The sequence below is a fragment of the Cervus elaphus genome, chromosome 8, assembly GCF_910594005.1.
Source record: "Cervus elaphus chromosome 8, mCerEla1.1, whole genome shotgun sequence".
NCBI classification, from domain to species: Eukaryota; Metazoa; Chordata; class Mammalia; order Artiodactyla; family Cervidae; genus Cervus; species Cervus elaphus.
The window spans coordinates 15,160,784-15,175,532 of NC_057822.1; the positions used below are offsets into that span (position 1 = coordinate 15,160,784).

The 14,749-nt window shown below is 52.1% G+C and overlaps 2 protein-coding genes across 4 annotated transcripts in view; one reads left to right on the forward strand and one right to left on the reverse strand.

The window, feature by feature from the left end:
* ZNF362 (zinc finger protein 362) overlaps positions 1–6,525 on the forward strand; it is a 44,389-nt gene extending 37,864 nt beyond the window's left edge. For 2 of the 3 annotated variants that reach the window (XM_043909664.1, XM_043909665.1), the window contains exon 9: positions 4,707–6,525. In XM_043909664.1, coding sequence (XP_043765599.1) covers positions 4,707–4,823 — 117 coding nt within the window. In that variant the 3' untranslated portion in view covers positions 4,824–6,525. Of the gene's footprint in view, positions 1–4,169; positions 4,281–4,706 lie in introns of those variants that run through there. The other variant, XM_043909666.1, reaches the window with a different exon arrangement.
* Positions 6,526–9,213: 2,688 nt separating this feature from the next.
* On the reverse strand, positions 9,214–13,735 carry A3GALT2 (alpha 1,3-galactosyltransferase 2). The gene is made up of 4 exons (XM_043909667.1): positions 13,537–13,735; positions 13,242–13,331; positions 12,805–12,942; positions 9,214–10,217 (listed from the first exon to the last, which is right to left on the reverse strand). Exons 1-4 carry the CDS (start codon positions 13,704–13,706, stop codon positions 9,530–9,532), a joined length of 1,086 nt encoding a protein of 361 aa, XP_043765602.1. The 5' UTR covers positions 13,707–13,735; the 3' UTR covers positions 9,214–9,529.
* Between the last annotated feature and the right edge of the window lie 1,014 nt (positions 13,736–14,749).

Here is a 14,749-nt window from a genome sequence, read left to right on the forward strand (position 1 = left end):
AAAATGGCAATCCACTCCGGTATTCTTGCCTGGAAAATCCCATAGACAGAGGAACCTGGAGGACTACAGTCTATGGGGTTGAAAAGAGTCGGACACAATTGAGCATGCATGCATGTTCCCATCAGCCCCCAGAACCTGGCATCAACCAGTCCTGCATCCATCTCTCTGTTTTTTGAAATAAAACTGACATCATATTGTTCCATCTGAAAATTTTCACTTTGTGTCTTTAAACATACTCTTTTTTTTTAAACTTATCCACAATACCTTTATAATAGCTTAAAATGATTCACCATAGTCCTTAGTTAGTTAGTTCAGTCGCTCAGTCATGTCCGACTCTCTGCGACCCCATGAATCACAGCACGCCAGGCCTCCCTGTCCATCACCAACTCCCGGAGTTTACTCAAACTCATGTCCATCGAGTCGGTGATGCCATCCAGCCATCTCATCCTCTGTCATCCCCTTCTCCTGCCCCCAATCCCTCCCAGCATCAGGGTCTTTTCCAGTGAGTCAACTCTTCGCATGCAGTGGCCAAAGTATTGGAGTTTCAGCTTCAGCATCAGTCCTTCCATTGAACACCCAGGACTGATCTCCTTTAGGATGGACTGGTTGGATCTCCTTGCAGTCCAAGGGACTCTCAGGAGTCTTCTCCAACACCACAGTTCAAAAGCCTCAATTCTTCTGTGCTCAGCTTTCTTCACAGTCCAACTCTCACATCCATACATGACCACTGGAAAAACCATAGCCTTGACTAGACGGACCTTTGTTGGCAAAGTAATGTCTCTGCTTTTTAATATGTTATCTAGGTTGGTCATAACCTTCCTTCCAAGGAGTAAGCGTCTTCCAATTTCATGGCTGCAATCACCATCTGCAGTGATTTTGGAGCCCAAAAAGTAAAGTCTGACACTCTTTCTACTGTTTGCCCGTCTGTTTCCCATGTAGTGATGGGACCAGATGCCATGATCTTAGTTTTCTGAATGTTGAGCTTTAAGCCAACTTTTTCACTCTCCTCTTTCACTATTATCAAGAGACTTTTTAGTTCATATTCACTTTCTGCCATAAGGGTAGTGTCATCTGCATATCTGAGGTTATTGATATTTCTCCCGGCAATCTTGATTCCAGCTTGTGCTTCTTCCAGCCCAGCGTTTCTCATGATGTACTCTGCATATAAATTAAATAAGCAGGGTGACAATATACAGCCTTGACGTACTCCTTTTCCTATTTGGAACCAGTCTGTTGTTCCATGTTCAGTTCTAACTGTTGCTTCCTGACCTGCATACAGATTTTTCAGGAGGCAGGTCAGGTGGTCTGGTATTCCCATCTCTTTAAGAATTTTCCACAGTTTATTGTGATCCACACAGTCAAAGGCTTTCACATAGTCAATAAAGCAGAAATAGATGTTTTTCTGGAACTCTCTTGCTTTTTCGATGATCCAGCAGATGTTGGCAATTTGATCTCTGGTTCCTCTGCCTTTTCTAAAACCAGCTTGAACATCTGGAAGTTCACGGTTCACGTACTGTTGAAGCCTGGCTTGGAGAATTTTGAGCATTACTTTGCTAGCGTGTGAGATGAGTGCAATCGTGCAGTAGTTTGAGCATTCTTTAGCATTACTTTTCTTTGGGATTGGAATGAATACTGACCTTCTCCAGTCCTGTGGCCACTGCTAAGTTTTCCAAATTTGCTGGCATATTGAGTACAGCACTTTCACACATCATCTTTCAGGATTTGAAATAGTTCAACTGGAATTCCATCACCTCCACTAGCTTTGTTTGTAGTGATGCTTTCTAAGGCCCACTTGACTTCACATTCCAGGATGTCTGGCTCTAGGTGAGTGATCACACCATCGTGATTATCTGGGTCGTGAAGATCTTTTTTGTATAGTTCTTCTGTATATTCTTGCCACCTCTTCTTAATATCTTCTGCTTCTGTTAGGTCCCTACCATTTCTGTCCTTCATGGTGCCCATCTTTGCATGAAATGTTCCCTTGGTATCTCTAATTTTCTTGGAGAGATCTCTAGTCTTTCCCATTCTGTTGTTTTCCTCTGATCGCTGAGGAAGGCTTATCTCTCCTTGCTGTTCTTTGGAACTCTGCATTCAGATGGGAATATCTTTGCTTTTCTCCTTTGCTTTTCGCTTCTTTTCTTTTCACAGCTATTAGTAAGGCCTCCTCAGACAACCATTTTGCCTTTTTGCATTTCTTTTCCATGGGGATGATCTTGATCCCTGTCTCCTGTACAATGTCATGAACCTCCGTCCATAGTTCATCAGGCACTCTATCAGATCTAGTCCCTTAAATCTATTTCTCACTTCCACTGTATAGTCATAAGGGATTTGATTTAGGTCATACCTGAATGGTCTAGTGGTTTTCCCTACTTTCTTCAACTTAAGTCTGAATTTGGCAATAAGGAGTTCATGATCTGAGCCGCAGTCAGCTCCCTATCTTGTTTTTGCTGACTATATAGAGCTTCTCCATCTTTGGCTGCAAAGAATATAATCAATCTGATTTTGGTGTTGACCATCTGGTGATGTCCATGTGTAGAGTCTTCTCTTGTGTTGTTGGAAGAGGGTGTTTGCCACGACCAGTGCATTCTCTTGGCAGAACTCTATTAGCCTTTGCCCTGCTTTATTCTGTACTCCAAGGCCAAATTTGCCTGTTACTCCAGGTGTTTCTTGACTTCCTACTTTTGCATTCCAGTCCCCTATAATGAAAAGGACATCTTTTTTGGGTGTTAGTTCTAAAAGGTCTTGTAGGTCTTCATAGAACCGTTCAACTTCAGCTTCTTCAGCGTTACTGGTTGGGGCATAGGCTTGGATTACCGTGATATTGAATGGTTTGCCTTGGAAACAAACAGAGATCATTCTGTCATTTTTGAGATTGCATCCAAGTACTGCATTTCAGACTCTTTTGTTGACCATGATGGCTACTCCATTTCTTCTAAGGGATTCCTGCCCACCGTAGTAGATAAAATGGTCATCTGAGTTAAATTCACCCATTCCAGTCCATTTTAGTTCGCTGATTGCTAGAATGTCGACATTCACTCTTGCCATTTCCTGTTTGACCACTCCAATTTGCCTTGACTCATGGACCTAACATTCCAGGTTCCTATGCAATATTGCTCTTTACAGCATTGGACCTTGCTTCTATCAACAGTAACATCCACAACTGGGTATTGTTTTTGCTTTGGCTCCATCCCTTCATTCTTTCTGGAGTTATTTTTCCACTGATCTCCAGTAACATATTGGGCACTTACCGACCTGGGGAGTTCCTCTTTCAGTATCCAATCATTTTGCCTTTTCTTTTTTTTTCATTTATTTTTGTTAGTTGGAGGCTAATTACTTTACAATATTGTAGTGGTTTTTGCCATACATTGACATGAATCAGCCATGGATTTGCATGTGTTCCCCTTCCCGATCACATTTTGCCTTTTCATACTGTTCATGGGGTTCTCAAGGCAGGAATACTGAAGTGGTTTGCCATTCCCTTCACCAGTGGACCACATTCCTTAATATCATCAAATACCCAGTTGGTATTCACATTTTCATTTGTCTCATGGATGGCATAATTTATAATTTTATTTATTTATAAATTGTATTTTTTAATCAAGATCCAAATAAAATTCTTACATTGTACTGGGTCAGTATAGCTTTTAAACTATTCTTCCTTGCCCCCACCCCGATCCCACTGCCTTTTCTTTGCAACTTACTCATTGAAGAATAGCCTCCTTGTGTGGATTTTGCTGATTGCTTCCCTTTGGTGGTGTTTATAGTACTTTGTCACCACATTTGAGGGCTCCCTCTGCCCAATGTTGAGCAAACTGAGGTAGGAAGCCAAGAAGTGGCAGATGGAAACCAGAGCACCACTTGGCAGCTTAGTGTGAGGGTCTGTGGGTCTGCAGGTGAGCCTTGGGTCACCTCACCCACCCAGTCTTGGGTGCCTCAGGTCAGACTCAGCCGAGGCTGGGGCAGTGCTCAAAGGATGAACTGAGCATGCCCAGTTTATGCGTCTAAAGCCACCAGTCAGATCAGGCCCCAATTCTTCCCAAGGGAGGGTAGAGCTTGGGGATGCTTCTGCTGGGCTCCCATCACCACCTAGAATGAAATATAGAGACTAGGGAAGCAGTGGTTCCCCTCAGCCCTACTGCTTGCTAAGAGCTTTACCCTCATCACCACAGCTTCCCTGTGAAGTCCTTCCTTCCCCATCCCTGCCTGCAGAGGAGGAAACTGAGGCTTGGAGAGGTGAGATGACTGGTCCAATGTTCCACTGCTGAGGAATGGCAGAGCCAGGGTCACCCGAGGCCTACTGCTCCACCCTCACTGGGAGCACCAGCCAGATGGGGGCAGGTGTGCTCCATTGGACAGGACTCCACTGTAGCCAGTTGGTTAATGGCCTGGTCCTAGAGAGTTCCAGGTGGCCACTGCTGAGGGACGAGCCTGATGCCTGCCTGCTCTCTAGTCAGCACACAGCGGGCTCCGACTCTGGTAAATGAGCCAGCCCCCACCACTGGCAGAAATGCAGTATCCCTCCAACCAATACCGATGCCCATCTGGCCCCCCGCCCCCCCCCCCCCCCCCCCAAAGCTGTGGCTGTCCACCTCTAGCCGGCTCATCTACCCAGGAGCCCTCCAGTGGCCGCTTATGGGAACTGCAGCTCCCCCTGCGCCCTTGCCGGCAGCTGGCTCTAAGCTCTGCATCTTGCCCCCTGCCCGCAGGAGACCTACCTGATGAAGCACATGTCCAAACACACGGTGGTGGAGCACCTGGTGAGCCATCACTCGCCCCAGAGGACGGAGTCCCCCAGCATCCCGGTGCGAATTTCCCTCATCTGAGCCGACCCGAGGCGCCCCGCCCTGCCCACTGGCAGACACAGACCCAGGCAGCACCGGCCCGACTCCCTCCAGGGGCCCTCCAGGAACAGCCGAGCTCTCTCATGACCTTCCTGACCTTCCAGAAAGCCTGGGCCGCAGAAGCCCTGCCCGGTCCAGCTCCGGGGGCGGCCAGGCCAACTGCAAGATTCTGGACTGTTTTGGTGGCATCCAAAGACGATCTCAGAGCACTTTGAACCTCTCCGCTGGGTTTTCCTTTTCTTCCCCCATCCTTCACTTGCTTCACTGTTTTTTTGTTTTGTTTTTTAAGTTTGTTTTGGAAAATAACAAAAAAAAGATATTTATTGGCCAAGAAGTTGGTGCTGCTAAGACCGAGAAATGAAAAGAACCGGACAGATGGACACAGAGACCCAGAGGGCAGCGTGGGACCTTCTCTTGCCGCAGCCTCGGGTCTTGAGGGGAAGGCGCAGGCCTGGGAGTCTGGACCGCAGAGGGGGCTCCCCGGTGGGAGGGGCAGGAGGCAGCTGGAATGAGCCGCTCACCGCCCCGCCCCCCCCCCGCCCCCCAGCTGGAGCCTCCAGAGCTGTGCCCTGGGCATCACTGAGCAGTGGGACGTGGCAGCTACCAGCGCTGCCCAGGCTTCAGGAGACAGATGGAGAGGGGCCGGGAGGTCCGCAGGACCAAAGGGCGCAGGGTTGGCTGGGCTGGGCGCAGGCCCAGGGAAATGGGGTGGGGGCGGGCTGGGTAAGACCCGGTGCCCCCACTGCCCTGAAGACCACCCCAGTCTACCTCAGTGCTGGCCAGGAAACCTATCGGCTACCTCTCCCACCATCCCAGACTGTGGGCAGCGGGGGAGGGAGTGGGCCTGGGGCAAGGACCCCCTCCGCTCTGCAGAATTTCCTCCGGTTAGGGCAGTGCCCAAGGAGGGATTACTTGTCTTCCCTGCCATTGAGGGGGATCCCCAGCCCAGGCCCTAGGCCCCTCGGCAGGGAAGGGATCCTCGGGGAGGAGGGTCCCAGGAGCAGACCCTGCCCTCAGCCCCCACAGACACACCCCAATCTGAAAGCCATGCGTGTCCGTGTATATAGGAACTATGTACAGAGCCCGGAGAAGCCCCCTCTACATCCCCTGGGGAAAAAAAAGAAAACTAGACAGAAACTCATCTATATATTCTGTATCTGGAGTTCCGTTTTGAATATTAACTGTGTTATTTTTATACACTTTTTAAGCCTTAACTCGCCATTGATTTACCAGTTTAACGTCTCCCGGGGTTTCTTTTCCCACGGGGTTCTCCGCCCCGCCCCCACCCCTTTGTTTGACTTGCGTCGTCTGATACTCAGTATTGTAGCTTTTCGTCCGCATGTTACTACCCTGTAAATACGCTGTTATACATACTGTTAACACCCTTTGCTTTTTTTCTATGGGACCTCCAGGCCACCGTATTTAGAACTAGTTACCTTATTAAAAAAGAGAAAACAGTCTGTTGGCTTCTCAGTCTGCATCGTGGTGGCAGGGAGGTGAGGGCAGGTGCTCCCCCCACTGCGCTTCAGGAACAAAGTTTGCGTTCTATTTAAGAAAAGGGGTGGGGAGGAGAAAAAGGTCAAATGTGGGGGAAGACCCTAAAGGGGGCAAGAAACAAAGGAATCCCAAACCCTCTGCTCTCTGTATTTCTCTGTTGTGAAGAATAAACTGTACCTGCAGCCGGGTGGCAGCGGTGTGTGGCGTGCTCTGTGCGAGGGGGGGCCGGGGGGCACCTTTCCAGGCTCCTCTCCCCTCCCCCGCGGCCCCCCTCCCCAAATCGGGAAGGAAGGGAAATGGCCTTTCTCGTGTCCATCACTTGCAGCCCAGAACCAGGAGGGCTCAGAGGAGTGCAGTCCCTGGTGGTGACTCATGGTTGAGTCACTTTCGGTCTCCCAGGGCCAGCCTTGCTAAGCTCTGGGGGAATTCCTGCATTTCCCTCCTAGGCAATCAAAACATTGACCACCGCCCCCCCCCATGGGGAAGCTGTGTGTGAAGGGGCCTTCTTGGTCCACTGGGATAGCTGGAGGCTGTGAAACGAGCTGCTGCTGCAGGAGTCCCAGGAAGAAGCTGACTCCCAACAAAGCCCAGAGGAGAGCCGGAGACACGTCACGGAGCCCTGAAGCTGGCCCAACCCCAGCACTGTCTTGTTACGTAAGCCAGTAAATCCTCATTCGGGTTGTCCTTTCGTTTTCCTCCAAGAGTCATTTGCTCAACGTTGACCAGCACACCACTGGCTGACTCTCCAATCAGAAATCTCCATTCGGTGAGTTAGGGACAAGTTAGGAGATGGTGGGCACCTGATATGGAAAGTCCTGTGTGGGCAGGGGCGGGGTGGGGTTGGGGTGCGCTGTATTGTGCCCGAGACAAGCAGGAGGACAAAGGAGGCAGAGAGAAGCAGAGACGGACAGAAGAGACCGAGGGCCAGTGGCAATCTCAGCCCCCGACTTTGTCTCCATCTTTTGGCTAGCTCTAATTTCCTGCTTGCTCTCACATCAGTGAATTTATTCAGTATTTATATGTTGCTAATGGTGTAGCAGCAGGTAAGTTAGTTAACCTCTCTGTGCCCGATTTTCTCATGGGTAATATGAGGAAAATAATAGTAATCAATTTATAGGATGGATATGAGGATTGAATGAATCAATAGATATCTAAGGCTTAGAACTGTGCCTGGCACACAGTAAGCACCCAATAAATGTAATTGTTGTTATTATTTGATGTAGCCTTGATGAATCTATGTCCTTTATGATCAGTGAACTCTGATTAGAGGGCTGATGATGTTTGGGAATTTGGGGGGATGACATCTGAGCTGGCATGGCACTAGGGATGGCTGGACAGGTGAAGATTTTGCATGTAGCAGTGACACTAGGGGGACTGGGAGTCTGATTTTCACTGGCTCACCTAGAAGCTCTCAGGAGCTTATTGGGTCCTTGAGGGTCACAGGATGGGTGCTGAGGATAGTGTTGATTGACAGGGATACTGATGAAGGAGCTGCAGAAGGAGCTTATTCCTGCCTCTACAGCCTCACCCCCATGGTGGGCCTCTGGGACAAAGGACGACCTGTTCCCAAGTGATCATCCACTCTGTTCCCCTGCAGCTTCCTTGACCCCTCCCCCTCCTCAGGAAGGTCTCAACCCACCGCAGGAGGCTGCTCCAGCCCAGCTCCAGAAAACCCCTGACTCCTGCCATCACTTCCTCTTTAAAACAGGAAATGGTTGTCTGCTGACTCCTCTGCACTCCATGAACTTGCTGGAGAAGCGGCAGGCAGGGAGAGGGAGAAGGCAAATTATTTTTTTGGGCATCACAACACCTGTAGGGAGGGTGACTGGCACCCCCACTTTACATATGAGAAAACAGACTCAACAAAGGTTAAGGAACTAGTCCACAGCCATGCACAGAGTCAGAAGAGGAGTTGATTCCTAACCAGATCTTGCTGGCCCAACCTCAGGTCTTTGCTGGCCGAAGAGTTGGTCTGTGTGGCTTTTAGTGAATGCTGCGGGGTAAGGTGGACAGTCTCCCACCAGAGGAAGGGATGTCAGCTTATAGCCAAGTAATAACCTGTTCTCGGGCATACCTGGCCTGTTCTTAGCTCTAATCCAGAGTCTAGAAGGCCTCCTGGGTTCTGCTAATCTAGCTTAGGCAGGAGACACTGGGACCTAGGAACTGCTTTGGAGAGGGGAAAGCATCATCTGTGTTGATAAAATGTTCCTAAAAATGGTTTGAAAAAATGGTTAGTGTGTCGAAGCCATCAGAGTTGGCTTACTGAACTGTTGTCCCACCTGAAAACAGTGGAGGCTGTTAAAAATTGAAGGTCTAAGAGAACACTACAGAAACGGTTCAGGAGACCGGGAGGGAAATCCCACCCTCTCCGGGCCTCTAGTTTTCAGCTGTTAAGACAATATCTCCGGGACTTCCAGCAGATAACTTCCCCAGCTCTGCAGCTATTTCCCGGAGGGAACCACCTTTCCTGGAGGGCCTGATGACTTCATGCTCCCATTTGGAACCTGCGTCTTTCTCTATTGAGGATGAAGAGTCTGGACAGCAGCCACGCAAAAGGAAATTTATCTCCCAGACACTGTGGCTGAACAGCCGTTGGGGTCCCATGGCGAGGAAATGTTATTTTTATGAATTTGGATTCTCCAGGAGAAAGGGCCACAAGGACACTGTGGAATAATGTATTTTATTATCGTATTGCTTAAATATGTACAAACCATGCCGAGGGCGAGGGAGGTGAACCGGATGCACTGTGTTTCTGCATCTGGGGCTCCAGCCCAGCGGCAGCTCTATTTGGCCTGCGGGCCCGTCCTGGCTCTCCAGCTGCTGACCTCACTGACTGACTCACAGATGCTCTGGGTCCTTAGACAGTTACGTTCCTTTTTTGGGCTTCAGTCCCACCTTTTTTTTTTTTTTTTAAGTGGGGGGTATGAGGAAGGGGCTAAAACATCTCTTCGGGGGTGGGGCCTCCGCTGAACTCAGTAAGGTCAGAAGTGAAAGGTTTCCAGGCAGCTGGTGGTGCCTGGGACCAACCGCCTTGGTGAGGCGCTCCCCCAAGGCCGGGCCTACTCCAGCCCCTCGCCCCCCATCCCCGCAGCCAGGCAGGTTTTCATGCAGTCTTTCCGGCCCCTCCAGCGCCATGCCACTTCCAGAAGGGGCCCCACCGGCGTCTGGGACCTCCGGGGCCCAGGGCACCGCTAGCCACGCAGCAAGGCATACTCCTTGGGCGCCCAGAGCAGACGCGGCCGGCGGATCTCGGCCCGGCGGCCTATGTTGGGGCTCCAGCAGAACTCTGGCGATAGCAGTTTGGCGGGCTTGTGCAGCCAGAAGAACTTGTTGAGGTGGCTCTCGTCGTGCCAGCGCGCCTCCAGGCCCCTCGCGCGGTCCCGCCGCAGGCCCCGCGCGCAGTGCGCCGTGAGCCGCCGCAGCGCTGCCACGCTGCCCCCGAACACGGCCGCGTGGTAGTAGAAGTCGCCCTCGCCGGGGCCCAGCGCGGCGGCCGAGCGCGCATCGCGCTCGAAGGGCAGCAGCCGCCGGGGCCAGCGGTAGTGCCAGGCGTGCAGCTGCGCCACCGACTCGGCCAGCGCCTCGGGCCCGAAGGCGCCGCTGAAGTGCTGGTCCACGTCCATGCAGAGCACGAAGCGCGCCTCGCGGCCCAAGCGGCCGGCCAGCGCCGCGTGCAGCGCGCGCATGCGCGCCATGGACACGTCCTGCCAGCGGCGCTCACGCGCCACGCGCTCGACGCGCAGCCGGCGGCCGGGGCCCAGCCGCACGCGGGGCACCGCGGCCGGACGCTCGGTGAACACGTAGTACACCACGCGCTGGCCCACCATGAAGTGCTGCTCGGCCGTCTCCAGGAAGCGCTCCAGGTACTTCTCCAGGTACCTGCCGGGCGGGGCGGGGCCGGCCCGAGTCAGCCAGGCCGCTGCGCCCTCCGGAGTCCGCGGAGTCGTCGGGCTGACCAGCTCTCCCCATGTCCTTCCTGGGACCCTGCCACCCCAGGCCCCGGAACTCCAGAACTATTTAGCCCCAGAGTCGTCCGAGGCGAATTAAAAATCATTGCCATTGTTCGCCATTCCTGACCCCATGGGCTCTGTGTCCCTGCCCTTGAATGCGGCGCTTCCTGACCGCCTAGGTCCGTTGAGTCCCAAGGCAGGGATGCTGTGCTGGTCCTTGGGAGGACTGGCCCGTTAGCCTTTGTCTCGTTATAGCTCTGGCCCTTTGCTTAAGCACTCTGAGGCTGCCACGAAGTGAGAAAGCCTGAGCTAGCCACGGAGGAAAGCGCCCTCCAGTTTTCCGCAGGCTACTGTCCCGGTGGGGACCTACACGTTTGGGAGCAGGGAGGGGCCCCAGCAGCTGAGCCCTGTCGGAATTCCTGAGCCACAAGACCGTGAACAATGGTAATAATGAGTTGTTTTCTGTCACTAAGTTTGTGATGACAAACCACAAACCTAGGTAACTGGGATGTTTGCAATACTAGTAACTTCCTATAAACATACTTTGGAATCCTGGGGTCCTAAAATAATAGTAATAATGCCTTATATTTTGGAACATTAATCATGTGGCAGACAGTTTTTAAAGTAATGTGCATTATCTCATTTAATCTTCACCATTATTATCTCCATCTCAGGTGAGGAAACTGAGTCACAAAGGGCTTTATTAACTTGTCCAAGTGTACACACAGTTGGTAAGTGTGAAACCAGGATTTGAACCCACCCTGGCATTAGAGCCTGTATCCTTACCTGTACTTACTCTATTCTGGGTGGAACCGGGAGAAGCTGGAATTAGAGACCTTAGAAGCCTCAGCGCCCTACGTTGGGTTTATAGAACCTTGGAACTTAGGACCCTGAAATTTCTGGTCCCAGAGACTTTGGGTCCCTAAGGCTGGTGGAAAGTGAAAGTGAAAATCCCTCCAGTTGTGTCCACCTCTTGCGACCGCATGGGCTATACAGTCCATGGAATTCTCCAGGCCAGAATACTGGAGTGGATAGCCTTTCCCTTCTCCAGGGGATCTTCCCAACCCAGGAATTGAACCCAGGTCTCCCGCACTGCAGACAGATTCTTTACCACCTGAGCCACAAGGGAAACCCAAGAATACTGGAGTGAGTAGCCTATCCCTTCTCCAGCAGATTTTCCTGACCCAGGAATTAAACCAGGGTCTCCTGCGTTGCAGGCGGATTCTTTACCAACTGAGCTATGAAGGCTGATGGAGAAACTTCTTACTCAGCATCCAGAACAGAAGTGGGGGCACCAAGGTCCTAGAGAGGCCACAGTTCTGCCCACCTGGCTCCCTGGTCAGCCCTTGTCCTGTTTGCTCCGTGGCCTTCCAAGGGCCCTCCTTTCTCTCCCTTCCAGAGTGTGGGGGACAGATTTGGAGGAACCTTGAGCAGTTGTCTGCGGTATCTGATGACAGAATTCCTTCCCCAGTCTTTTGGATATCTTTTTCTGGATGCAAAGCTCTCACTGCCTTCCCAAAGCAGCCCATTCCATTATTAGAAACTTCTCCTTAAATTGCCTTAAACTCTACCTCTCTGTGCCTTTAGATTGTAGGATCTGATTGCTGCTCTTAGCCAGGACTTTGCATCACTACTGGAAAGTGAATACCAGCTTGGACAGCCTGCCGTCCTTAATGGGGAGATGAAAAGGTCAATGCCCTGAGATTTCTTCTCCACCTACCACTCAGGGCTCCTTCTCCGCACCTAGGGGCCCCTCATGTCCTCGATTGGCCTCCTGTCCCGATTCTGTCCCCTCCTCACTCAGTCAGCTGCCCCCATGGCCTGTCTCTCGACTTGGTCATCATCAGTCTGGGCACCCCCCCGCACAGAGTTACAGCCTTCACATGTCCCACTCTGGGGGCCCCCATCCTTCCAACCCATGTCCTGTGATACCAACCCCAGCAGCCCTTCCTCAGAGTCCTCTGGTCTGCTGATACTGCCATTCTCAGCATCTCCTTTTCTTCACATCCCTCTTTACCCAGCCCAGATTCACTCCCTTGCAAAAGCCCTCAGCTCCCCAGTCCCTCCTCTGCCATCAGAATTGCTTGGCCAACCCCCCCACTTCTTATTGTGTGCTTGTACCTGAGCCACTGACCATGGGCGCTTCTGCCGCCAGGCCGGCCCCTCTGTTTACCCAATTGTTGTCATCTCCTGTCACCTGAAAAGACCACGTTCTCACCGAAAACCCAAGGCCTCCAGATGGATCCGCCCCAGACCCTGGGCAGATTCCTTCTAGGTTGTGATTCCGAGCTCCTGGCTCCCTGTGCTGGGTGGACTTCATGGCGTTGGTGTCCAGGGAGGAGGGGAAGGAAGAGGATGGGGGTCTGCCCTCGCCATGGGGGTCTGGGACAAGGGATGCTATCTCTGCTTCTCCTTGGCATCCTATGGCCCAGGAGAATGGGGTGCCCCACTCGCTACATCACATGCACTCCCACTCCTTCCTGCTAGGATGGCACCATTTCCCTCCCAGGCCTTACCTGCCTACAGCAAAGACAGTCAGACCTACGGTGAGGTTCTGCCGTACAGCCTCTTGCTGGGCCACGTCTGGGTCAAAGGTGCCGTCCCAAATAATGGGGGCCCCCCAGGAAGTACAGGTCAGGACTTCAGGCCGGGCCCTGGCCGGGGCAGGGAGCGAGAGACAGGTTCATCCATTCACCTGCTTGGTGAGTGGTCACTGCCGCCCTTCCCCCCCACCCCCCTGCCAGTCCTGGGCCCTCGGGACCACCCAGGCCCTGCCCCTAGAAATCTCTATTCCAGATCCAGCAGAGTAGTGGGAGATGTGCTACCTGAGGGGCGCTCTGGGTGGAGTGCCTAGCCCTCCTGGGGTTGGGGATGCGAGGAGGACAGGGACCCTGGGGCAGAGCTCGGTAGGGTGTGGGGTGTTCTCAGAGTGGGAGGGGTGGCGGCTTCTTACCAAGGGTGCAGGGGACCTGTGAAGTTGTCCCTCAGCAGGGGCGTTCTGGCCCGAGGGCAGACACCCATGGGGATGAGGACTTCCAGATGCCTGTGGGGTGGGAGCAGCAGTGAGGGGTGTGCCAGCCTGCTCAGGAGCCCTCTCTCTTTGCTTCTTACAAGAAGGGAGAGCCCCTGAGGACGCTTGTGCAGCCGTGACAGCCGCCACTCCCCATCCCTCAAGGGGGCACTCGGAAAGGGCCACTTGGACCCTGCCCCTGCTGATCCCATCGCGAGGGCTGGGGAAGGGGTTATACCTGAGTACAGGAAGCCCGAACCGGAGCAGCCCTAAGCCGCCAAGTGCAAGTAGGATCAGCTGCCAGAAGATTCTCTTCCAGGCCCTGGAGGTGGGGAGTAAAAGTGGATGAAAGTGAAAGTCACTCAGTCGTTTCTGACTCTTTGCGACCCCATGGACTATACAGTCCATGGAATTCTCCAGGCCAGAATACTGGAGTATTTTCTCTTTCCTTTCTCCAGGGAATCTTTCCAACCCAGGGATCGAACCCAGGTCTCCCACATTGTGGGTGGATTCTTTACCAGCTGAGCCACAAAGGAAACCCAAGAATACTGGAGTGGGTAGCCTATCCTTTCGCCAGCGGATCTTCCTGACCGAGGAATTGAACAGAGGTCTCCTACATTACAGGCGGACTCTTTATCAGCTGAGCTCGAAGGGGCATCAATAACTCATTTATGTATATACTTTTACATACACACACACATATGCATTTATGTATGAAAAATGATGTGATTTAATGTTAATATGAACATATTAACAGGCACTGCAAGGTCCAGAGGAGGGCAGACAGTGCAGTCTCTCCTGTTCTCAGCCACCCAGTCCCCTCTGCAGGGGGCTAGTCTGTGCATAGACAGGCGAATATAAATACGGTATAAGAAAGGCAAATTCTTTCTTCCTTCCCTCCATCCTTTTCTCTGCTCTCCCCCCACAAATGGTCACTCAGGGATAAGCTTTTCTCTACCTTGCATTTTCCATGGACCATCATGTCCATCTGCATTCTTGAAGCGCTTCCTCACCCTCTTTTCCAGCTGCCTAATGTGCCTTTGATTGGGACGGCATCATTTGCCTAACCAGGTCATTTCTGATGAGCATGTAGATGTGTAAATTTTTTTGCTTTTTTCCAGCAGCAGATTTGGGGGACAGTAACATTAGGGTGCTTCACCTGGGTTGGATCGAACTTGGACAGGGAAGAGTCTGGGAGGGGATGCAGGGAAGTTTGTGGCTGGGAGTTGAGAGCATCTGGGGCTTAGGGATGAGTTGCTGGGCTTCCTGGAGGGCGGGCTGCAGTCAGGGGACCATGCATCTGTGGCGGCTCCAGTCACGGAGTGGGGTCCCTCCAGCAGAGCTCAGCAACCCCATTGCTGGCTCCAAGAAGGTGGACTTTGCGATTTGTCCATAGTTGCTTGTTTTCCAGAAGGGCTCTGAAAGTTGAGAATTTTAATAAGATCCTTGGC

Coding starts and splice junctions, on each gene's coding strand:
- A3GALT2 (XM_043909667.1), bottom strand. CDS start 13,706: ATGGACTGTATAGTCCATGGGGTCGCAAAGAGTCAGAAACGACTGAGT. Junction 13,332..13,536: donor TTCGGGCTTCCTGTACTCAG/GTATAACCCCTT, acceptor CCCACCCCACAG/GCATCTGGAAGTCCTCATCC. Junction 12,943..13,241: donor ACAGGTCCCCTGCACCCTTG/GTAAGAAGCCGC, acceptor TGCCCCGGCCAG/GGCCCGGCCTGAAGTCCTGA.